Here is a 26,683-nt window from a genome sequence, read left to right as displayed (position 1 = left end):
CAATCCTTCTTCACTCACCTATGGTCATAAGCTTTGGGTCATAACCAAAAGGACAAGATCCCGGATACAAGCGGCCAAAATGAATTTCCTTCGAAGGAAGGGCACACCCTGATAGATAAGGAGCTCTGTCACCCAGGAGGAGCTCGAAGTAGAGCCGCTGCTCCTCCACATCGAGAGAAGTCAGCTGAGGTGGCTCAGACATCTGTTTCAGATGCCTAATGGACACCTACCAAGGGAGGTGTTCCAGGCATCCCCCTCCGGGAGAAGTCCTCGGGGAAGACCCAAGACACACTGGTGGGACTGTCTCTCGGCTGGCCTGGGAACGCCTCGGATTGTCTGGGGTTCTCTCCTAGGACTGCTGCCCCTGGAAAAGCGATTGAAAATGAATGAATGAATTTACTTAAGCTGTTTCTTCTGTTGAACACAAAATAAGATATTTTGAAGTATGTTGGAAACCTGTAACCATTGTTTCCATAGTAGCACAAAAAAATCCTTTGGTAGTTAATGGCTACAGATTTCGAATTACCAAACAAGAAAGAAATGATGAAGTTTAATACTTTCTTTACTGGACAAATAATGTCTTACAGGGTGACTCAGGCTGTTTCTTAATTCCAAGAACGCAGAGAATGAACTTGCGTTCTTGTGGAGAACGGTCTTGCCAGGTGTCCTCGGAAGAACAAACTCAGGAGACCGCGAGGGCAGAGAATGCATCCTTTGAGAAATGGGATGCTGCGTTCTTCCTGATGGTCATGTGACCTTTACGTGTTTTAAATGGAAATTATTTAAACATTACAGCACTCATACAACGATTTATTGTTTCCCCCCTCTTCAAAATATATACTTTGCATATAAACATTATAAATATACTCTTCACAATATAAATAAAACAAATTTTAATATGAATTTCAGCAAACAAACACCCTTAATGTGTTTATTCCTTTATCAAGATATTCATGTTAATGTTTACTTTCACCGTTTCATTTAGGTAAACTCCTGAGGTAAATAAGTGATATCTCTGAACCTTAATAATAAATCTAAATAAAATGCTGCGCTTCCCACCTCCAGTCACAATGACTTCTGGGACTTCCAGAGCGAGTTCGGTGCTCAAGTCTGCATCAGTGCGTCCTCGATATTAAGATCACATCCGGGAAGTTTCACGCGTCCTCCGTACTTGCGGTCTTGAGTATTGGAACTGAACTTAGGCAGCTGATGATGACGTTGCACGAGAACACAAGGACGCAAGACCGCTGAAGAACGCATATTGAGAAACAGCCACAGTGGCTCAGTGGTTAGTCACCTCAGAGTAAGAAGGTCACTGGTTCAAGTCCTGGCTTGGTCAGTTGGCATTTCTGTGTGGAGTTTGCATGTTTTCCCCAAGTTGGTGTGGGGAAACAGTCCAAACACATGCGCTATATGCTGAATAAGTTGGAGGTTCATTCTGCTGTGGCGACCCCTGATGAATAAAGGGACTAAGCTGAAGGAAAATTATAAATGAATAATGTCTTTCATTCATTCAGTTTCTTTTCGGCTTAGTCCCTTTATTAATCTGAGGTCACCACGGTGGAATAAACCGCCAACTTATCCAGCATGTGTTTTACGCAGCGGGTGCTCTTCCAGCTGAAACCCATCACTGGGAAACATCCATACACTCTCATTCACACACATAAACTACAGACAATCTAGCTGAACCAATCCACCTATAACACACGTCTTTGGACTTGTGGGAGAAACTGGAGCACCCGGATGAAACCTCAGACACACCCGCCATCAAGCGTTGACGCTGAAGCCCAGTGTGAGTCGGGCGTAAGACTGCTGCTGATCCTGCTTTCACGTGAAACGGATGACACAAAAATATGGATAAAAGTTTACCTTTTTTTTAAGTTTATTATTTTTTTCAGCACTAATTTATTTATATATATTTTTTTCAAAGTAGCACAGCAATCAATTGTAAGGTTTAAAATAGGGTGAAAAGTAAGCAAAACTTTATTAGCAAAAATCTTACAAACTAACACTTTTATTAAATAGATAAAATAATTTAAAAAAAGACAATCGATTGTATGAATGTAATTCCAAGTCTTCAAAATTACATTGAAGCTGGTAGGAATTATTATCCTGTATAAGAGGACCTGACATATGAAATATGAGTGTCTCTGGTTACTTTGGAAATGCATGTGATTATCAATATCATTAATCAGAGGTTTCTCTCTGCCCTGTGTGTGCGTGTGTGTGTGAATTATCTGGTTGATTAGCTCCTTGCACTTCTAATCAAGTCATCAAGACTCTATAATGCTCCTAAAAAAACCTCACTGCTGAATTGAGCATTTGTAATCAATATGTATATGAGAATGAAAAGTAAGAGAGTATTGTGCGTGTGTGTGTGTGTGTGCTCGCGCAAGTCCACATTTGTGACAAACAAGACAAAAACTAACAGAAAAACTGTCACAAAGATACTGCTTGTTTTGCTTCTCAAACAAAAAAGCAGAAGTAAAGTCTGGTGCAGTCTGCAGATGAGCGTGTGCTTCTCTCTGCTCACGTCTCTGGATTTATTGTGTGCTGCTGGATCTTTTGGTTTCATCTCCTCATCTCTCTCTCTGAGCCTGGGCTGTGGATCCTAGGCTTCACATGCCGTCTGACTGAGATTTCACTCAACAACACATGTTTCTCTATCCTGCCTTTATTAAATAAGATTTCATAGAGCCAGCCGGTGTCTGATGAGGAACAGATCTCTACAAAGTTCATAACACAAACATTGCGCTTGGGAAGTTACGGTAAAATTTCAAAAATTGGTTGAAATTTTCTACACTGGAAAAATGGTAAGAATAAAGTGTCAGGCGATAAAATTATATAACAATCACTATGTATATGAATTTATAGCGAACAAATAGTTTTTATGGCCTATTTCTATTTAAAATGGCACTTTAAACGTAAAAGTCTCTCATTACATCATATAAAGTTGAAGTCAGAGTTATTAGCCCCCCTGTTTATTGTTCCCCCTATTTCTGTTTAACGGAGAGCAGATTTTTTTAAACACATTTCTAAACATAATAGTTTTAATAAGTCATTTCTAATAACTGATTTATTTTATCTTTGACCATGATGACAATATATAATATTTTACTAGATGTTTTTATAAACACTTCTATACAGATTAAGGAGACGTAACTAGGTTAATTAGGTTATCTAGACAGGTTAGGGTAATTAGGTAAGTTACTGTCTAACGATGGTTTGTTCTGTAAACTATCGAAAAATTTATAGCTTAAAGGGGCTAATAATTTTGACCATAAAATTGTTTTCAAATAAATTTGCTTTTATTGTAGCCGAAATAAAAACAAATAAGACTCTCTCCAGAAGAAAAAAATATTATCAGACATACTGTGAAAATTTCCTTTGGGAAATTTGGAAAATATTAAAAAAATAAATAAATAAAAAGGGGGTTAATAAGTCTGAAATCAACTGTATAATTTTTTTTATTTGATCAATTGTCATATATTTGATTAATTTAGCATCTTAAATGGGAAACAATTGTGCATTTATTAATCCATTACATTAATCATTTAAAGATGGTGTCATCAAATTTGGATTAGAAGTGCATAAAATTGTTTTTTTAGTCTTTGCTTAATTTTTTTTTTTAAATGTTACATAAATATATATTTATTATTTGTTGTTCCTAAAACTTGGATAGGTGACAAAACCTGTCAGGTAGTGTATAGGGGAGTATATTTGCTGATGATAGATACTGAATTTTGTTTTATGTTGTATTTAAACCCCATAATGTTTACAAAAATTAAATATTTTATGTTTGTCTATAATAAAGATTTTTCCTTACTATTGTTTGGTTTTGTTATTATAAAACAGAAGCTTTACATAAAAAGTAAATCTATTTTCTTAATCTTCTTAACAAAATTTTATATACATAAAACCAAAATCCTTTTATATATATATATTGCTTACTGGAATGCAGTATTACTTTAAAACTATTTCTAACTCTTTTACAAAAAAGCTTTAAAAACAACAGAAATTTGTAAATTATATAATATCTCTTTAATGTGTTATATACACCTTCTGTTTGTTTTTGTTTTTCTTTTGTTTATTGTTGTTTTCTTTTTTCAAAATGTTTTCTTTTTATCTTTCCATTCTCTTTAAAATGTACTCAGATTGAATATTTTCGCATAACAAAAAAAAAAAAGAGTTTGTGAGGCTAATTATGCAAATTAGTGCATATTAATTAAACAATACCTATTTTACACATTTAAGCGTAATACAAAAATATTTAACTTGTCATGTAATCAATCAACTGTGAAAAATTTAGGAAAAAAAATCACAATAAAAGCATCTTGAATTCTCATGCAAAAGAAAAACTTCCTTCAAACCCCTCCCGTCCTCAATCATCCGTCTCATCCAGAACAGGTTCTACTACACCTGACTGCACTTCCTGATTTTTCTTCAGTGAGCTAAGAGGAAGATTCAGTGTAGATAGAGAGTAAAACACAGATAAGAAGGACAAACTAAAAGACAGCTGGTGAGTACACTAGACTCCTGTATAAAGAACATATATTTTGTCTGTCTCTTTCAGAGTGTGTTGTTTTAATGATCTGCAGGCCTGTTATTAGCTCACCATGGGAGCTTCACAGAGCAAAGATAAGATGCACTGCACCAGATACCTGAATGGAAAAGGTCCTCCACCGCTGGCTGATACAGGTGAGAGTCTGAGCGCTTTCTGATCTGCAAACTGAAACAAAAACATAGAAGGATTTACTAAAAAAATGCACATATTACATTATACATGTCCATGCTTTGATGTGGTGTGGATAATTAGTGCTTATATGATTTGTCATACTGGTTTAATATACAGTTGAAGGCAAAATGATTAGCCCTCCTGTGAAATGTATAAATGTATGTCAAATATTGCCCAAATTCTGTTTAATGTATTGTTTAAACACTTTTTTAACCATGACATTAAATTAAATCATTTAATCTAACATGATTGCAGCATATAATATTTTACTAGTTATTTTGCAAATTGCTAGCATTTATCTTTACTGGGTTAATTAGGTTAACAGGTAAGTTCAAGGACAAATTAAGGGGGCTACTAATAATACTGACCTTCATATATAATACATTTCTTTTTTAACTTAATTAAAAATGAGCTGTTTTAATAGCTGTTTATTGTAAGTTAATATGACCTAATTTGAAAATATATTGATAAAAGTGTAATTTTTGTGATTTTGATTTGACAATGCTTACCTATATACTTGTATTTTTATTGTTATCATAATTGAAAAATACAGTTTGAGTACTGAAAAAAAGTATCGGAATATAACATTTAGTTTGTAATGCAACAACATTCATCCATATTCATTGACTTAATGGGAAATTATTATGCAAAACAATCACTTTTATAAGGGTTTAAACTTAACAGTCTGTGACTATAACCAGCTTCTAATGATAGAAGTTCATTAATTTTGTTTTTTATAATCACACTTCATAAAAACCTTATGTAGAAAGACTTTGATTGACAATATTTCTTTGTATGTGTCATCAGAGGGGGAAAGCCCTGCCTATTAGTGACAATCTCTTCCTCATTAGCATTGGAGATTAGTCTTGTTTTAGAATCTGTCACTATGCTGACACACAGGCATTTGTAGCTCCAGCCTCTTTTGAAAAGAGCACACTCTTATATGCATTTAAAGCAACAGTCGTCAAAACGGCACAATTATAATCAAAGCCTAAAAAGGGCAGTTTTAAAGATTTATTAAACATTACATGTGTGGTATTATAAGCTGAACCTTCACATAGACACTCTAGGGACATAAGAAATGTATTTTACGTCTTGTAAAAAAGGGCCTGATAGATCCCCTTTAAGAGGAGATGCTGCTTTTTTCTCGAATGTGCCACTTTTTAGATTTTGGGCTTTTCATTTGAATAAAATGAAAACAAAAGTTCTGCTTTTATATCACTTTGGGCCCTATCATACACCCGGCGCAATGTGGCGCAAGGCGCGACGCAATTGTTGTTTGCTAGTTTCAGCTTGGCGCAAGAGTCGTTTTGACGTTTTGCGCCACGCTGTTAAATTAGCAAATGCATTTGTGCTCATATGTGCGCCCATAGGCGTTCTGGTCTTAAAAGGAAGGCGTGTTGAGGCGCATTGCTGGCGCTTTGCTATTTTGAGAAACTATAATAGATTTTTTCATAGACCAGATCAGAGCATGTTAGTTGTGCGCCTCGCTTACACTGCTTAATACACACAAAATGTAGAGCAATACGCAAATATCTTTACATATGTAAAAGAAATAAAATATTGAGGAAAATATTATAAAATATTGCGGCGCAAAGCAGATTTTTCCATCCTTATATTAGCAGAAGTGGATTCTGACCCGCCCTGAATGCGTTTGCGTCCTGCGCTTTGCACTTTGCGCATGATTCGTCAAAATAGAGCCCTTCGTGTCTTTAGATTTCAATTAGGCTTAAAGGTCACAAATCTCCACTTTTGAAGTTTTATTCATATTTACTGTACATAGTGCAAAATGTTCATAAACGGTTATACAACATTTTCTTTTACAAAAATGTGTCTGTTCACTTTATTTTTAGAATAAAACATTTTCTGTATGTTTGATGTATACAAGTTAGGTCATATTAATTCAATAATATCTCATTTGCACATTTAAGCATAACAAAAAACGTGTTAGAAAACTACACTGTAAAACCCCAAAGTTAAGGTAACTCAAATCATTTGAGGAAATTGATTGCAACAAGCCATTTAAGTTCAAAACTTGATCCTAATGAGTGCTGTGAACTAACTCCATTCGAGTAAACGAAGTAATTTGAGCACAGTAAAAGCCAATAAATGAAGAGAACTCAAACCAACTGAGTACGGTAAAACCCAACAAGTTAAAGCAACTCAAACCGTTTGAGGAAACCGATTGCTACAAACCATTTGAGTTAAAAACTAATCTATATGAGTACCGTGAACTTACTCTGTTTAAGTTGAATGGGGGTTTTAATTAACGTATCTTCAACACTGAGTTCAAAACTCTTTTCAAACGAGAAGAATTAACTTTCAGTCAATTTTGAGTTACTGTAACTACACTCATTTCTTTTGATAAAGTTGACTGTTGGGTTTTACAGTGTAGAAAACTAGTAATACAAAAAAATATGTCAAACTCTCAACTGGGAATGTATGGTGGGAAAATTGAGCTTAAATCAATCCAGATAAGAGATTTTTTTTTCATGTGTAAATAAGCCTGAAAAACAGTTTACTCTGGTTTCATTCATGTTTTAAAACAACTGTACTGATTTTTCACTAACATTTTGTATCCATATTAATATTGTGCAAAATGTTTAGATATAATTTTCCTGATTTTCTAAAACCAGGGTTTCTGCAGGTTTCATCAAGTCAAATTTGAGACTTTTAAGATGCTTTTAAGACCATTAAAATGAAAATTAGACTTATACCGGGCTGAGATTTTTCGAATGGCTCTGTATTATAACAAAGATATGTGTACTTGTTTTTTTCCTTGATTAGAGTATTTAATTTGCCGAATTTTTTTTTTTTCAGTAAAAATGTCTAACAGCTGTTGTGAATTGTATCTCTTTGCTCTATAAAAAAACATATGTAAAAATTAAGATATTTTGAGATTTATTGTTGGTCATTGGATGGATGTTGGTCCAATTGAGTAGCTTTACTTGGACAAAGCAAAATTAAGACCTGTTTAAAATGATTTAGCTCCCCCAACACAAAATTTCAGTGAATTTAAGATTTAAGACTTTAAGACCCAGCGGACACCCTGAAAAACTTTGATTCCACAAAAAGTGTTTATTTTCTTTGGCTGTTCTCTGAATTAAATAAATTATGCATGTCTGATATATGGAAATTAGCACATATTAAATAAACAATGCTTATTTTGTACTCAGTCAACTGGAGAAAGTGAAGTTGAAAACATTAATTTTTTTTTGTTTTATTTACCCGAAGTGTCTTGCATTAAGTGTGCATTCAGTTATGCAATAAAAACAGCAACTGTCTGCAAATAAATGTAACATCAGCTTTTTTCCTGGAAGTAACTTAATATTCCTGATTGTTGATATATCTTTGCTAGTTGCAGCAGATATCCAAGGACCAAACAGCCACAAAAAAAAATCGTTGATTAAGCAGGGAAGTCAGCCGGACGGAGGAAAGCTGGAGTGGGAGATTGAGAGGCGCAGTTTACCTGGTTATCCTGATGATGACACCATTAAGATCATCTTTCACTTTGAGGATGGCATTCAGTCGGTGAGATCTTGGTGATGTTAGTGATTCAGTATCAGGGTGAATCGACACACCTGTAAGTGTAAGTAAAGCATCTCAGTCATGCACGGTGGAATCCTGTCTGGCCGGTTCCTCGGAGCAGACGCTGATGGATGGGCATGTGTACAGCTCACTTTAAAGGGTTTATGAAGTGTTCTGTGTGTTTATTTAAATCAAATCAGATTAGAGATATTTGTCCAAGTGTAAATGAAACCAGAGTAAAGCTGTTTTTCAGGTTTTTGGTTTCATTAAAGTTATGCTTTCGTTTTAGATTTAGGTAGCATTTCAGGCATTTTAATTTTAGATTCATTCATTTTCTTTTCGCTTTAGTCCCTTTATTAATCTGGGATCACCACAGCGGAATAAACTGCCAATTTTAAATTTGTATATCTAGAAATTTGACATAGTTGCACACATTTTTAAAAATTTGTTAAAATCAAAATTGACCCCTTTTTAATAATTAATAATTTTGACAGGGTTATTTTTTATTGTAGTGAATTAGCATGTTTTATATTTTACTGCACAAAAAAAAAACATGAACGAAAAAAAAAACTCCACTTCAAAGAGACCACTTCAAAGACTGTAGATTTACATTTTTTTGTTGAATAAATCATATTAAAGCTTGTTTATATTTATTTTTAGACAAAACAATACTTTTTATTTTTTACATGAGTGTCAAGAAATCAATATTTGGTAAAATTGAGAAAAACATTTTCTGACCAGTGGGCTCTATGCACAGCTAGAGTTTAAAAACAACGATAAACTTCGGGTGAAAGCTTAATGTGACTTTTCAATTTCACAAGGTTGTTTTTACAGCATCGATGTTGTAATGTAATTGCACTACACTCAGTTAAATAGACTTAAGCATTCATTTAGGTGTTCAAGCGTAAAATGAGATGAAACACCATAACCTTAGTGTCATCAGTATAGCGACAGACTAACGCAAAAATTCCATTGGAAATACTGGAGTAAAATAAACGGTTCTATATTATGAAGACATGGTGGGGGGGGAAATGGACTTTAATGCAGTGCTTCTTGTCCGGTCTGAGACCCATTTTAAATAATTTATAACAGGCAGTGAAGATTGCTGAGTTTTAAAGAAATCAGTAGCAACGTGGAAATTTTAAATGTGCCAATTTTGTAATTGGAAGAAGTAATTGCCTGGCTGAAAATTAAAAGTTTATGTGCATATAGCCCATTGTCATTTTCTTGAAATGCTCATTATGGCAAATTTTTCAAATTTGGAAGAAATTTGATTATTGGAAATAACAATATTTTTCTACAGTGTACATTAAAAAAAAAAAAAGTTAAATTACGAAAATTTACCAGAAATCTTAATTTATGGAAACGGTAAATTTACGGTAAATTTCTGTAATTTAATAGCTGCTATTTTACAATTTTTTTTCTCCTGCAGCTGAAGTACCATAAATATACCATAAAATAGCAGCCATTAAAAGTTTTTGTTTAATTTAGATTACTGGTAAATTTCTGTAATTTAAGCTGCCAGAAAAAAAATGTCAATTGATGGAATTTTTCACAGTGCATATATATATATATATATATATATATATATATATATATATATATATATATATATATATATATATATATATATATGTATATGTGTATGTGTGTGTGTGTGTGTGTGTGTGTTTAATGCAAAAACCTCTAAGCGCCGTCTGAATTTTCTGCAAAAATGTTTGCCTTTATATATATATATATATATATATATATATATATATATATATATATATATATATATATATATATATATATATATATATATATACTCAATGTCACAGCAATTTGTGACTTTTTCATTTAGTGGCTAATTCGTATGAATTCGTACGATCTAATTCGTACAATTTAGTACAATTTGCTCATCCCCCAATGACGGTTGGGTTTAGGGGTGGGGTTAGGTGCCACGCCTCATTTTTAAAATCGTACAGTTTCGTACGACTGAACTCGTACGAATTAGCCATTAAACTGGCAAAACGTAAAATACTTATGTTTTCTTGTAAGATCAGGCTGCTAAAACCTATGCCTAATAAGTCCATTAAATGCAGAATGGAGAGAACCTGAGAATTGTCAAGTGGTCTCTTTATCCTATTATGATCTATGTCCTAGATCGCATACTTGTGCACGATTTTACAAAATTTTCTATTATAAATACCTCCAAAAAAATAAGTGCACTTTAAATACTCAGATGATGCAGGTCATTTATTAATTCATTAATTTCCCTTTGGCTTAGTCCCTGATTATCAGGGGTTGCCACAGCGCAATGAACTGCCAACTACTCTAGCATATTGCATAAAATCATATCCCAAACTGATGGTCATTCCACTGTGATAAATCAGGGACTAAGCTGAAAGATAGAAGTGAGTGAGAGTGAAGTTTGAGTGAAGTGATTACATCATCTTCTGATGGTGAATGCAGTTGTATATTGCACTGTTTGGTAGTTTTGTCATTTATCTCACTAATTTGGCTACTGTTAAACATTATCTGGAAAACATTTTGAATTTTCGCTTAAATAAAAACATTGGCTTTCCATTTGGGAGAACACCAAACTCATACACTGCACGGTTTAGTATACAAATGCATACTAAGTGCATAGTGTGCATAAAGTGTTTCTTAACTCCAGTGTGTATCTCTTCAGGATCGTCATCCTCATCCGGGTCACAGTTTCAGGGGCTCAGACACAGCGGTGTATCTTCCTCAGAACAGCTCAGGGACAAAGACCCTCCGTCTGCTGGAACAGGCCTTCCAACACAAGCTGCTGTTCACAGTGGCAGCAGACGGAAATGGAGAATACATAGTGACGCCCGCAGACATCCCTCTCAAGACCTGCGATAGCGGCGGACCGGCCAGGTGCAGTATCATTAGATTAGATTAGATTAAACTTTATTGTCATTGCATTTTGTTGCCTTGTAGCCTACTTATACATGTGCAAAGAATGCAAAAAAGTCTAAATTATTCGCCCTCCAGTGAATTTCTTTTTTCTTTTTCAAATATTTCCTAAATGATGTTTAGCAGAGCAAGGATTTTTTCACAGTATTTCCTATAATACTTTTTTCTTCTGGAGAAATTATTATTTGTTTTATTTCGGCTAGAATAAAAAATGTTTTTAAATAGCTTTTTAAACCATTTTAAGGACAATATTATTAGCTCCCTTAAGCTATATGTTTTCCGAAAGTCTACAGAACAAATCATCCTTATGCAATGACTTGCCTAATTACTTTTACTTGCCTAATTAACCCAGTTAAGCCTTTAAATGTTACTTTAGTGTCTTGATAAATATCTAGTCAAATATTCTTTGGGGTTCTTCGGATAAGAAAAAAGATAATGGAGTAGTTTTAGACAGGCTACTTATAGTGAGTTTGAATTAATCTGATTGGCTTAAAAATGATTGCGGATGGGTGACCAGCCACGATCAATCATATCACGTGCTCCTCTCAAAATTAGATTGTGAAACTTCACCCATTTAAAAAATGTATAACTATATAAAAACATATTAAGGGCAAATTGTCAATTGCTTGCTGTTGATAGAATTAATTGCGTTTTACTGTGTGTAAAATATTTTTATCGTTAATTGCATGATCTTGGCTTTAAAAACCATAATTTATTCAAATATAATAAAAAGCACATACTCATTTATTTACATCTTAAATATAGTTAAATGCAATGTAAATAATTTCATGTTTTTTCATGACACCCAAAACCTGACCAATAAAATAATGATTATTTTTTTTTAATAATTATTATTTTTATTTTTAAAATTATATTTGGAGAATTTTTTTTTTCTTTGTACATTTTCTATTGAGCTTCATATTAATCAAGTCATTTTCCATTTTGTATTGTTTCAGCTTGGGTTATCCAGATCCTAATTACTTGAAAACAGTGAGGAAAAGTCTGGCAGTGAAGGGCATCGAATGAGGCCCAATGGACGGCTGAAACTAAAACTGCTGATCCTCATCATCACACTGGATATAATGGAGTTTCACATTTACAGGCCAATCTGCAGCATGCGGTTGAGTCTGATCATCTAACAATATGTGAGGATCTTAACATGCAAAAGCAGAAGATGAGTTTTCATGTACGGCACATCTGAGACCTCTAATTTCTATGAAACAGACTAATAACGTGAAGAAAGACAGTATTATATACACCGCTAAAGCCTCTGTATCGCTTTAACTATTTTAGAATTGATGTAAAGTAATAAAAAAATGTGTATTTTAATGTACATTATTAGTGAACGTAATTTTTTTTTACTTTTCATATTTCTCATTTATTTTATTTATACACTTAATGGAAAGAGGCAACATCTACATTCATTTGTTTTATTGAAATCTAAAAAATTGTTTTATCATAGAATCAAACTAAATATGTAATATATACCAATAAAACTGATCAAGTATTCCTTTTGTATTATTATTATTCGGTTTTTTTGGTTGTTGTAGTTTTAACTGTTTAGGTTAACTGCTTCTTATTTTAATGCACAGTTTATAATTTTACAGAGTTTTTATGAATTATTGTTTTGAATTAGCAGTTATTTTATTTAACGCAATATCACACGAGTAGCAGTGCGATATGGCTGTATATCGGCACTGGTGGGAGGTGTGCGTTGGCACAAGGCCGCAGGCCAAGTGGCTCAGTGCCCCCACCAGTGCCGATATACAGCCACATCGAACTGCTACTCGTGTGATATTGCGTTTATACAACAGTTTGATGGCATAATTGTGTATATAAAAACAAAATCAAACATGGAGAGTCTCAAAAACCCTTTTGTATGAGGAACTACTTTCTTCCAGATTCAAATCATAAGTTGAAAATTAAACAGTTGAGCGTGCATCATTTAAACTTTAGATCTGCTTTTTGCTGGCTGTATGTGGGCGGAGTAATACACAAAGGCTAAAGAGGCTGTAGGAGTTCTGATATTGCAGAATATCGCACGGCTATCAGCCAATCAGATTTGACAACCAGACAGAACTGTTGTATAAATTATGTGTGTGTGTGTGTGTATATATATATATATATATATATATATATATATATATATATATATATATATATATATATATATATATATATATATACACATGCATACATACATAAATACACACACACACACACACACACACACACACACACACACAAACACACACACACACACACACACACATAATTTATACAACAGTTCTGTCTGGTTGTCAAATCTGATTGGCATACATTCATACGCATCTGCTACTACATCAATGTCACTTTAGAGCTAGTGTTTGAATGATTCTCTTGCATAACGTCTAAAATTATCACAAAACAGCAGATTTCTCATATTTTAAGATTATACGGCTGAACAGTATGAAAAGCCATCAGTCTACATAGATTTCCCAGTATTTCTTGGTTGCAATTAGGAGATTGCAAACCGGAAAAAACCCAGAGCAAAGCAACACTACTAGATTACTATAGCATAAATACAACACTACAAAATACAAGAGAGAGAGAGAGAGAGAGAGAGAGAGAGAGAGAGAGAGAGAGAGATCAACTTAAAATGTCACGTACCAGTTTTGTAAGGATTTGTTCAGCTGTAGTTTAAAACATACACTGAACAAATGTTGTTTTTCTCCTCTAAGGACCTTATTATGCGGTCTCTGTCACAATCATCTTGTGGCGGAACATCAACTGTCTTGGCTCTGCTCAGTATGACAGGCTAATGACCTGTCAAATTATGATCATTTAAAATAGGCGCTATCCTTGTAAGTAAACTGCATAGTTGCAATCTAAACAACTGCATTCTTGACTAAAAAGCCTCAAAAGTACATTATGTTTACCAACAGCTGCAATATTTGTCAAACTGTAGTCATTTGCTTGCCACTCAAGTTGGTGGAGTAATACACAAGGGTAAAAAGGCTGTATGAGTGCTGATATTATGACTTTATAAAAATGTATGACTTTATAAATATGATTTTATTATCTTATGACTTAATATCTTTTCCATGAAGACAGTAATTTATATTTCACTAGACATTTTAGGCAAGGTATTGTATAATGATGGTTTGTACTGTAGACTATCAAACAATATATAGCTTAAAAGGGCTAATAATATTGAACTTAAAAAGTTTTTCAAAAAATTTAAAACTGCTTTTATTCTAGCCGAAATAAAAACAAATAAGACTGCTATATATACACACACACACATATATATATATATATATATATATATATATATATATATATATATATACATATATATATATATATATATATATATATATATATATATATATATATATATATATATATATATATACATACACACACACACACACACACACATATATATATATATATATATATATATATATATATATATATGTATAATATTAATAAATTCTATAAAAATAAGTTAAATATGAAATAAATGTTATTTAAAAATATTTTCTATATGTATATATTTTTATATAATATTTGTATATATGTTAAATAACATTTATTAATAAAAGTATTAAGTATTAGTATTAAGTTTTTATTTCGTTTTAGTAATTTTATAAACCTTCTGTCATTTTTTTATTCTTTTTTTTCTGTTTTCTGTTTTTTTTATCATTGTTTTTTTAAGTTAATTTACATTTCAGTTGTAGTCATTTTAGACATGCATGTTTTGACATATTTGGCATGTTTATCTGAAGATCATTTTGTTACAAACTCAAATATTAGAACTTATTTCCTCTAATATTTATATTTAATTTTAATTAACAAAAACACTAATTGTTTAGTTTACAGCAACACTGACTCTCATGCATCTTTACATTAATCTGACTCAAAGCTGAATGTTAACTTCAGAAGATACAGAGCGATCGAGCATTAGATCAGTCAGCGAGCGTCTCGATCTCTCCGCCAGGTGAAGTCAACTCATCCTCTGCAATATTTCCACTGCCGAGTGTGAACTTTGCCAGGCTGACGGCGGCCCTCTGTTCTTCTCAAACTGAATTACACAGCAGGCTTCATACTCACAATAAAGCGTAATCGCATTGGCAGGCCCCATTAGAGCGGCTCCGTCGTCTCCAGAGGCCTTCTTAAAGCACTTTCTCCTGGACGCTCCTCCAGGATCCATCCGTCCCGACTGTCAGCCTCCTCTGGCTCCTGACAGATATCAAATCTGCTCCAGCCCCGTCCTGCTTCAATACAGCCTCTGTCTGAGTGTTCACGACCTGGAGGAGACACAGACCTGCCGGAGAACAACTGCACTGATAGAGGCTTTCTTTTCGCTTCAATTCTGATAGCTTTAGCATGACAGAAGCAGAAGTACTGTCTGTGCTAGCGAAACAGCATAGAAAAAAATACACACATGCATGCACATATAGACACAGGTTGGTTTTTGTGGCTTATTTAAATTTTGCTAAAGGCATTCAGAATATGTGTGCTACCCAAATAATAAGTCTTTCAGGATGTTTTTTTAAGCCAGGTGGGTAAAAAATTACACCAGGGGCTTATCTTTACTTAAAATCAGCTGAATCAACAAAATTCTTACGTTTTTGGGGGACAATATAACTTTTTTTATGTTCGATCCGCCTATACTGTATATTTTTTAAAATAATTAAGTTATGGAATGAAATTGGGACAACATGAAGCAATTGTGTGGAACCCAGCATTTTTTAGTGTCGGTGTAATGTATATTGTAGTGTAAAACCTGCTTTTTACTTTTTATTAGTTTAGATCCCTGAAGTAGCATTTCTTATTGATTTAAAAAAAAATTGCAAATGCTTTGGCACGTGTACAAACAGTGAGTACAATTGTCTATAGTTTAGACAAAACCTAATTGCATATTGTTGATCAAAACTGATGAGTCGATTCTCATTTCACTCTTCAACTCTTCACAACTTCTCAATTATCTTTTATCGTTTAAGCCATCAGACTTAAAACAGTTTATGTAATTATCAAACATGTGTATACACATAAAAATAATTCAAGAGGGCTGTTACCACTACATACATTATTGTAACTTAAAAATTCTAAAATACTGATAAGATTAAAACTTTTACGTTGCCAGAAAAATTTTATTACGTTTTCAAAACAGAAAAATAATGATAATTACATCATTTTAAAAATGCAGCTATTTTAAAGGTAAATATATCTGTCAGATACTTTAAAACAATATTTAACTTGTAGTAACCCAAAGAAATTGAATTAATAATTTATTGGGTTTATAACTTATTCCTGTATCCTGCACTTGCTGCTATTGCAATGCTTTTTAGACCTAAACTGCATTTTGTTGCATTGTACTTGTACATGTGTAATAACAATAAAGTTGAATCTAATCGAATCTAATATAATCTTGATGAGTCACACTAATGGAATTGTTTTGTATTATTAAGCTCACACACTGATTTTTTTTTTTATACCGATAATATGGCACAGTACATGTTTTTGTTTTGTAAAAGAATGAAAAACTGTGTTTAATACAAATAACAAATTACCGAAAAACAAACATGTTTTTATTAAATGTATTTCTTACAAGCACGAACAGTAAATTTAAAAACAAACAAAAAAATTAACAATTTCGGCTGCTTATTTTATTTGAGGTTCTAAACTTGAAAACGTGCATGTAATTAAGTACATAACACTGGACAAACTTATTTTTTGAGTACTCGACTTAAAAAGTTGAGGTTTTTGCTATAAAAAATGCAGCTGATTAAAGAGGAAAAGATTTGGCTAACATAGTAAAGTTTGTTGTCTGAACTTCATTTTGTTAGATTTTGTCGTTACTTTAATATTAATGCAAACTGTTGCGTTAATTTTTTTGTTTTGTCTAAACAATATTTTTTAGAGTGTATGTTTACACCATAAGTATCTGATATTGACATTGTTCATAATGTCTAAAAAAATGGTAAATGTCTAATTGAAATACACTTTTTAGAGCATATACAGTTGAAGTCAGAATTATTAGCCTCCATTTAAATTTTTTTTTTCTTTTTCAAATATTTCTCAAATGATGTTTAATAGAGCAATAAAATGTACAGTATGTCTGATACTATTTTTTTCTTATGAAGAAAGTCTTATTTGTTTTATTTTAGCTAGAATAAAAGTTATACATTTTTTCAAACCCATTTAAGGTAAAAATTATTAGCCCCTTTAAGCTTTATTTTTTTCGATAGTCTACAGAACAAGCCATCATTATACAATAACTTGCATAATTACCCTAACCTGCCTAGATAACCTAATTAACCTAGTTAAGGCTTTAAATGTCACTTTAAGCTGTATTGAAGTATCTTGAAAAAAATCTAGTCAAATATTATCTACTGTCATCTTGGCAAAGATAAAAAAAAAAAAAACAGTTATTAGAAATGAGTTATTAAAAGTTAATTCACAGTTCATTCCACTGTGGCGACCCCTGATAAATAAAATAACTAAGCCAAAAAGAAAATGAATAAATGAATAAACATTATAACTAACATATTTAATCGATGGTCTGTAGGTGTATTAATACTAGTGGTAGGCTGTTATCGGCGTTAACATGCTGCATTAACACAAGACTCTTATTGAGTGATAAAAATCGCCATTAATCTATTCTAAAAGTTGAGTTGGAAGCTGGGTCTATTCAATGCAAGCTATGATGACTTTCACCTTGATATTTTAGTGCGGATGTACACCTGACCCGTGAGCCGTCTGACAAAAAAGTGCTCTTCTGAATCAAATCAGCAGGATGCCCTTTTGGATCTTTCACCTACTTTGAAGACACTACTGAATGTGTTTAGATGGACATCAGTAATCTAGTTAATTGCCTTAATAGACAATAATATAATTAAGGTGTCTACATGAAGTGCTTTTATGCAAGAGTTTCCTGTAATTTTGAGTGATTTTAACTGCAGTTCGGCAGTTTCACTTTAACTCAAGAACATTTCATTCATGCCCCCATGACAAACTGGGGTATTAGATGCAAATAAGGAGTAATGCTGTGTTCACACCAGACGCAGAACGCGCGGATAAATTGCGCTATTCACGCGTAAATAGCCGCGTGAACATTTGAGTTTACTCGCTTCATACCCACTTTAAACCCCGCTTTATTCGCGTGTCAAATTCACTTTAGAACAGACGCGAATTTGCGTGATGGGCAGGGCTTCTGTCTGCCCGAAGACTCTAGCTTCATAGCTAAATGGCTAACATGGATTTTATGAAGAAAATAACAGTGTTTATGTGCTTTATGAAGACTGAAAAACAGCGTCGATACGTTTAGGGTCGTGTCTGAGTCCACTACATCCTTTCAGAGGTGCATCCAGCTCTGTGAGCTCATAACTCCTCCAGAAACGTAACTTGGATGATGGAGGCTTTCAGCGGTGCTTCTGACTGAGCCAAGCCGAGTTTGATGAACTGTTGTCGGTGAAGGCTGGAGGATTTCCCCCGGAACACCGACAACAGGTTCTACGTCACAATCACGCCCCCACAAGAGCAAGCTTCTGATTGGTTAAAGCGGCGCGAATGTACGCTGAAGTTCAGATTTTCGGATTCGAGAGATTCGCGCGAAACGCTCGTTAAGCGCGTCAAATGCGCAAAACGCTCAATTCGCCCCGCGCCATTCTAGCAATTTGCGTCATTCGTGCCGTGCCATTCGCGCGTATCGCGCTGCAGGATGTCTATCCGCATCTGGTGTGAACGCAGCATAAGGACATGTGAGAGTGTTATGGAGTTTAATAACGCAGGCTGAATAGAAAGAAAAAACTTCAGCATTTTGCGATGTGTTTGTGTGTCTTTACTGACAGCCACGTGTGTGAATCTTGTCAGAAAATATTACGAAAAGTCCTACATCATTGATTGCGGTGTTTACTTCAGTAATGCCACTAATATATGCATACTCCACATGTCTTAATGTTATTTCTGTTTAGTTCAGTAATGACTTCAGTCGGATTAAGGTAATCAAAAATTGCTGTTTGGAGCTTATGTAGACCTACAGTTCAAAATTCATGTTTATCTGAATAAACAGTTAATAAACACAAGTACATCTTATCGAACATAATTTATTTTCATCTCCAATTATCATAGAGCAGTTTGTGATGCATTTTGGAAACCGGAGATGTGCCCCTGGTGTAATGCGCCACCTGGCTTAAAAAAAACATCCTCAAAGACTTATTATTTGGGTAGCACACATATTCTGAATGCCTTTAGCAGAATTTAAATAAGCTATTTTAATCTAGATTAATCCCAAGATTACAATGAGATTAATCTAGATTTAAAAAAATAATCTATGCCCACCAATAATTAATACATTTATTAAATTTGCACTCAATGCATTATCTCTGAATATTCGGTTTATTATTCAATACTAACTTACTGACCTCAGTTATACAGTAAAAAAAACCAACCTCCTCATTCAGCAAAGCAAGGTTGAACATGTTCAGAAATCATCAGTGTTGTGCATGTTTTCCCCACTGGAGGGCTGAACGGTGGACTGCATGTGTGTATGTGATGAATGAGCTGAAGGTGTGTTTTCATTAGGCTCTTTAATTTGGAGCACAATTAGACGTCATCCTCTTTCAGTAGACAAAGCAGATTCCAAAGTTGTTAATTAAAAGGCTGAGTCGAGGACACTGAAGATGGATGTGAACGCAGGGAATCCTCTCAACAACAACACTGCACTCCAAAGTCAATTCATCTAGGTATAACTAGCTCCCCATCAAAAAGTAGTTAGGAATCACTAGTCTTCTTTGTGTTCTGTTCATTTAGTCTCCTTTCTTCTGATTTTCTCCTTTTCTCTCATTGTTTCCTGTTATCTCATCTTCAATTTTGATCTTATTTTTTGTAATCTCATTTAAGTTTTTGTGCTGTTTTCTTTTCTTTTCTTTTCTCGTCTAATCTTTCCAATTTCATTCTTCTCTCTTCGTCTCATCTCTTATTCTCCTATATATATCATTCATCTATCATATTCTTTTTCTTTCATCTGTCTCACTTCTCATTTTGTCTCACTGTCTCTCCAGTTTTGTGGTTCTTCATCTCATTTTTTTCTTTTCTCCTTCACGTTTGCCTCACTTCAATTGATTTCATCTTGTCTAGTCTCATTTCCTCTCCTCTTTCCTCATCTCCTATCTTTCATTTTGTCTCGCATTTACACCTCTGTTCCCTCTTATTTAAAAAAATTGCTAAGACTTGTCTTATCTTATTTAGTCTCATATCTCATCACCTATTTATTCGCATTGTTTATCATCTGTCTTATAGCGTATAGCTTCATCTCTGGTCTTTCCAAACCTCTTTTCTCCTTCACGTTTGTCTCACCTCATTTCATTTTCATCTCATTTCCTCTCCTTTGCTCTTTCCTCATCTCCAACCTTCTCTCATGTCTCATCTTTTCCCTCTAGTTTAAAAAAAAAAAAAAAATCTTTTCTCTCGTCTTGTCTCATCTCATTTAGTCTCATTTCTCATCTCATCTAATTTCTTTCCTCATCGTTTACCTTCTGTCTTACAGCATATTGCTTTATCTTCTCTGGTCTTTCCAAATCTCTTTTCTCCTTCACTTTTGTCTCGTCTCATTTCATCTAGTCTGTCTTGTTTTCTCTCCATTGCTTTTCTTCATCTATTATCTTCTCTCATGTCTCATCTATTCTCATCTGATCGCTCCATATTTTTGTTATCTTTGTCTTATCTCATCTCATTTTGCATCTGATCTCAGATCTTTCTCCTAAATCTGAAAATCACCTTTTGCCTTTTGCTGCATTTCCTCTGGTCTTTTCAAATCTCTTTTCTCGTCTTGTCTCATCTTCTTCTAACCTGTCATTTATTCTAAACTCATTTATTTATTTTTCATCTGCCTCATATCCTCTCATTTTGTCTCATCATATTTCCTGTGTGTTGTTTCTTCATCCCATTTCTTTGCCTTCATCTCTTTTCTCCTTCACTTTTCACCTTATTTAATCTTGTCTTGTCTTGTATTCTCTCCTCAGATCTTTCCCTATCTCCTATTTTCTGTCTGTTAGTCTTTTGCTGCATCTCCTCAGTTTATTCCAAATCTCTTTTCTTCTCTCTTCAACTCATCTAATCTATTCCGATCAATGTCATTCATATATCATATTCTTCTTCTTTCATCTGTCTCACTTCTTCTCATTTCGTCTCATCGTCTCTCCTGTGTTGAGGTTCTTCATCTCATTTTTATCTCGTTTCTCCTTCACTTTTGCCTCGCCTCAAATCATTAAACCTTATCTTGTCTCATTTCCTCTCCTCTGCTCTTTTCTCATCTCTTATCTTCTCTCATTTCATTTTTTAACCTCTGTTCCCTCTTTTTTTCCTAAAAAAAAAAAATCAATGCTCTCATCCTGACTCATCTCATTTAGTCTCATATCTCATCTAATCTATGTATCCTCATTGTTTACCTTCTGTCTTACAGCATATTGCTGCATCTTTTCAAAAATCTCTTTCTCCTTCACATTGTCTTGTCAAATGTCATCTGGACTGTCTTGTTTTCTCTCCACTGTTTTTCTTAATCTATTATCTTCTCTCATGTCTCATCTTTTCTCACCTGATCGCTCCATATTTTTGTTTTCTTTGTCTTGTCTCATCTCATTTTACATCTGATCTTAGATCTTTCCTAAATCCCTCATATTCTGTCTATTTGTCTTTTGCTGCATTTCCCCTGGTTGTTTCAAATCTCTTTGCTCGTCTTGTCACATCTCATCTTTTCCTAACCTGTCATTTCTTCTAATCTCATTTCATCTGATCTCATATCCTTCTTCTCTCATCTGCCTCATTTCTTCTCATTTTGTCTCATCATCTTTCCTGTGTTATATTTCGTTATCTCTTTTTCTTTGTCTTGATTTCATCTCTTTTCTCCCTCACCTTATTTAGTCTAGTCTTGTCTCATTTTCTCTCCTCAGATCTTTCCTTGTCTTCTATCTTGTCTATGAGTCTTTTGCTGGATCTCCTCTAGTCTGCCCAAATCTTTTTTCTTCTCGTCTCTTCATCTCATCTTTTCCTATATATGTCATTCAACCCTCCTTCTTCATCTGCCTCACTTCTCGTTTTGTCTCATCATCTCTCCCGTGTTGTGGTTCATCTCAGTTTTATCATTTTGCCTCGCCTCATTTCATCCTCTCTTGTCTCATTTTCTTTCCTCTGCTTTTTCTATATCTCCTTTATTTTCTCAAGTCTAATCTGTTTGCCTTTGTCCCCTTTCTATCTTGTCTCATCTCATTTAGTCTCACTTCTCATCTCATCTCATATCTCCTCATCGCTTATACCTTCTTTTCGTCTTTCAGAGCTTCATCTCCTCTGGTCTTTCCAAATCTCTTTTCTCCTTCACTTTTGTCTTACCTCATCTTATTTCCTCTCCTTTGCTCTATCCTAATCTCCTATCTTCTCTCATGTCTCATCTTTTCACCTCTCTTCACTCTTGTTTAAAAAAAAATCATTGCTCTCGTCTTGTCTCATCTTATTTTGCCTCATTTCTCACCTCCCATCCATCCTCATCGTTTACCGAGTCTTATAGCATATTGCTTCATCTTCTCTGGTCTTTCCAAACTTCTTTTCTCCTTCACTTTTGTCTCGTCTCATTTCATCTAGTCTGTCTCGTTTTCTCTCCTCTGCTTATCTTCTCTCATGTCTCATCTCTTCACCTCTGCTCCCTCCTCATATCATTCTGTCTCTCCTTTTCTCCTTCATCTTTACTTTTTCCTCTGCTCTTTTCTCATCTTCTTTTTCCCCCATCCATTTTAACCTCCACACCCAAAGCTGTGTTTAACATGGTTTATATTAATGAAAACCCCAGGGGTCAGGCTCAGCCCTGTGCTTTGATAATTGCGTTGCTCCTGTGGGACACTTAACTAAATCACTTTGCAAATAACACCACAGCTGCCCATAAAAATAAAAACAGCCACTCTGAAATGCACAAAAAGGTTTCAAAAGAGCGCATATCTCATCGGCGGTGACATGGGATGTTTTTTACAAACCGGCACGAGAATTCAAACGCCCATCAAAACCAAGAAAGCGTGTTTTGACGGACACGACACATCCCATTTGAGTCCGTTTTACAGTCACTATAAACCTTGGCGACAAGGGAAGTGAGAAACAATACAACGTCTCTTTCGCTCCCGAGCATCCGTGCGAAAAAGGCACCTGCGGAGAGTGAATCTTCTGGAGGAAATGGTTTATGAAGTACTAAATCTCCATGTGGAGATGGATGGAGTGTTTCTAGCCCTTGTCCCTGCATGCTGATAGCACGGACCTGTCCCTTCAGGTTAGCTCTGAGATAAAATGAAGACCTGACGTGTCGACGTCGGCAGGAAGGGAAAGAGAAACGGGCAATAATTCTCTGAGCAAGTATTCTTCCCATACGTACCTCTTACAGAAGTAACAATATGAATTTCTCATGATGGATACAGAGTCTAGTTGATGCTAATCGCTCAAAGACCCAACCGAAATGTGAACGGCAAGATGTGCAGACACGTCGCAGTCGGGGAGGGGAGCGTGTCTCGGTTTGATTTACGATGCTGTCGTTCGGTATCCTCTCAGGTACCTGTTGTCTTGCTTTCATAAAGCCACCAACACAAACGCATTCACTCTTTAGCCTTCCAGCCCCATTCATCAGTGCAGAAGGTCCCTGCTTGGCTCTTTTCATCTCAGACGAATGCGCCATTCTTCTTTACATGGTCAAATCAAAGCGGTCAGAGATCAGCCCAAACGATAACCTCCAGCCTCTTTGTGCTGTAAGGTTATTCTCGGCTGCCAAACGCAGTCACCGTGAACAGATATCTCTCTCTGAAGTGAATAGAGCCAGGGTTTCTAAAGAGTCACTGATACATCCGTGAGATACTGGGGTCTACTTTGAGACGGTGGCCTTTAGCTGGGAGAGATGGACAGATAGACGATGCTGCTCTTCACTTCTCTGTATAAAGAATCAAGAGCTTTGGGCCTGAGCACTTCTAGGAGTCTGTACTTGGACATAATGGACATCTTTGGTGAATTTTGCTGATTTTTTTCAGCTGAAGACTGTTTGTGCTGCTATTCATAACATTTTGAAAAGTGTGTAGTATGCATGTTTGCATTTTCAAAACATTAATTATTTACTAATCTGATTTTGTCCTACATAAAAAAGAGACAAGTCTCAATGGCAAACTGGATGTTTGAAGAAAATATAAAATATTTGACAATATAAAACTTGATTGCTAAGTTGTTGCTGTGCAGTTGTTCCAGTTTTTCTAAGTTGCTTTAGTGCATTTCCCACAACACTATTTACATTTGCACAACAGTTAATGCATTTCTCAAAACAATTAGTCACTTGTACACATCATGAAATAAAAATAATATTTTTTTTTACATATATAATTTTTGCTTGACAGATTTTGACAACCAACATTTTTGTATGTAATGACTCGAGTAATGAAATGAGGACTATTAGTTAAATATGGAATGACTATTCAGTATACACAAGTTTAGTTAATTTGGACTGACATGACATAAGCAAATGATAATGTCATAACACAGCAGAGAGTTGTATGAAAGCAACTGATTCATGTCTAAAAGCATTTGCAATTTGTTGGAAGGAATGAGAAACTGCTACTACTGTATGATGTGCACAAATGACTACTTGTTTTGAGAAATGCATTAACTGTTGTGCAAATGTAAATAGTGTTGTGAGAAAAACCACTGAGAAAAACTGTTTTAATCATCAAATTAGGAGTTTATTTAGCTAAAAGTTATACTTAATGTTTTTTTTAATAGTGAAAATTGTATATTGACATAAACCATGACTAAAATACTATTTGAAATGTATTACTATTACTCAAAAATGATCTTTGATCTTACTATTACTCAAAAAAATATTTTTTTTAGAAAAGGTGAATCCAAATTTGCTATTAAATTATACAACAACAAGGACATACATGTAGAATTAATGTGATTTCAATTAAATGCAAATCACCAATCTTAGTTTAGTAAAAAAAAAAAAGTTTTGAACTTAAAAGTTTAAAGGTTAGATCTTAAAGAAAGAAAGAAAGAAAGTCGGTCGGTCTATCTATAGATAGATAGATAGATAGATACTGTAGATAGATAGATAGATAGATAGATAGAGAGATAGATAGATAGATAGATAGATAGATAGATAGATAGATAGATAGATAGATAGATAGATAGATAGATAGATAGATAGATAGATAGATAGATAGATAGATGAAAAACGTTCAGATGGAAGATGGATGGACAGACAGAATGCTTATGGATGGACAGGAGGACTTACAGATAAATTCATGATCAAATGTGTAATGTTTAGCTAGACAGACAGACAGACAGACAGACAGACAGACAGACAGATAGATAGATAGATAGATAGATAGATAGATAGATAGATAGATAGATAGATAGATAGATAGATAGATAGATAGATAGATAGATAGATGTCCCACTTAACCAATCACACTAAGTGATATGTACACAGAGACACTTTGCAAAGATTTTTTTGATGCTATAATACTGATATTTTGTCCCCAGAATTGATCTAAGCTTGTCCCGGAGTGTAAACTGCTCCTCTAGGTGGATGAGCCGAACTGCCCAATCTCTCCTGGCACTTCGTGATTTATGACCTTTTTGGTGACAAATCGCCTCAGTTACAGCGCATCGGAATAGCAGCGTGTAGCGTCGGCCTACCTTAAATCAATGGCCTATTGTTCCTCCTCTGTGGACTCTCTGGCGAAACAGGGACAAAGCCACCCAGATCTGCTGGAGAACAACAGAGCTTTTAGAGAGCGAAGAGAACAGTGAACTTTACATGTGCACCGCAGAGACTAAATGATTCAACATTTTCAATCAAGTCTGAATTTAATCTGTTTCCACCTTGATTCATTCAGCTATTCTTGATGATTTTCAAGTGGTCAGAATGAAAATGTAAGTGTTTAGAGCAAGGGTTTTGTTCACTGTGGGTTCCAAACAGTTCCTTCATGTTATCCCAACACAAACTGATTAAGTTAACTCAATCATTTTCACAAATTTAAGTGGATCGAACAGAAACCAATATAGTTGTCCCAAAAACAAACAAACAAACATACGATTTGTGTTCAACTCATTTTAAATAAGTAGTTTAAACAACCAGTAAACATTTTTCTGAGTGTTTAAAGGATTAATATGTGCAGTTAACCAGTAAGAGTCAAGGAAATTCTGTCATCATTAACATGTTTGAGTTCATTTCTTCTGTTAAACTGAAAGAAATATATGCTGAAGAAGTTGAAAACCCATTGACTTCCATAGAGTTTGTTTTTCCTATTATGGAAGCCAATGAATACAGGTCTTCAGTTTTTGTCAAAATATTTTATTTTGTGTTTAACATAAGAAAGAAACTTAAGGTCTGGAACCACTTGAGGGTGAAGTAAATTAAAATAAATGTTCTTTTTCTGGTGAATTATCCCTTTAAAGTAACCACCACAGCTTATTTCTATATGTGAA

At 34.3% G+C, this 26,683-nt stretch overlaps 1 protein-coding gene and 1 long non-coding RNA gene across 5 annotated transcripts in view; one reads left to right on the top strand and one right to left on the bottom strand.

Moving 5' to 3' along the window:
* Positions 1 to 26,683, bottom strand: part of LOC147838080 (uncharacterized) — a 982,747-nt gene that overhangs the window by 166,184 nt on the left and 789,880 nt on the right. The window lies entirely within an intron of this gene.
* On the top strand, positions 4,425 to 12,697 carry dtx3la (deltex E3 ubiquitin ligase 3L a). 4 transcript variants are annotated; one of them, NM_001386634.1, is made up of 5 exons: positions 4,425 to 4,519; positions 4,611 to 4,698; positions 8,094 to 8,266; positions 10,938 to 11,149; positions 12,145 to 12,697. In NM_001386634.1, the coding sequence occupies exons 2-5, from the start codon at positions 4,617 to 4,619 to the stop codon at positions 12,212 to 12,214; spliced, it is 537 nt and encodes a 178-aa protein (NP_001373563.1). In that variant the 5' UTR covers positions 4,425 to 4,519; positions 4,611 to 4,616; the 3' UTR covers positions 12,215 to 12,697. The 4 variants fall into 4 exon arrangements, with proteins under 4 accessions (NP_001373563.1, NP_001373562.1, XP_087165027.1 ...); NM_001386633.1 differs by having other exon boundaries at positions 4,599 to 4,698; XM_087308901.1 differs by having other exon boundaries at positions 4,446 to 4,519; positions 8,100 to 8,266; positions 12,145 to 12,695.

This window comes from Danio rerio, chromosome 24, assembly GCF_052040795.2.
Source record: "Danio rerio strain M-AB ecotype USA chromosome 24, GRCz13ab, whole genome shotgun sequence".
NCBI lineage: Eukaryota > Metazoa > Chordata > Actinopteri > Cypriniformes > Danionidae > Danio > Danio rerio.
Note: the sequence above shows the minus strand (reverse complement) of the source record. Positions and strands in the feature narration are given on the sequence as shown.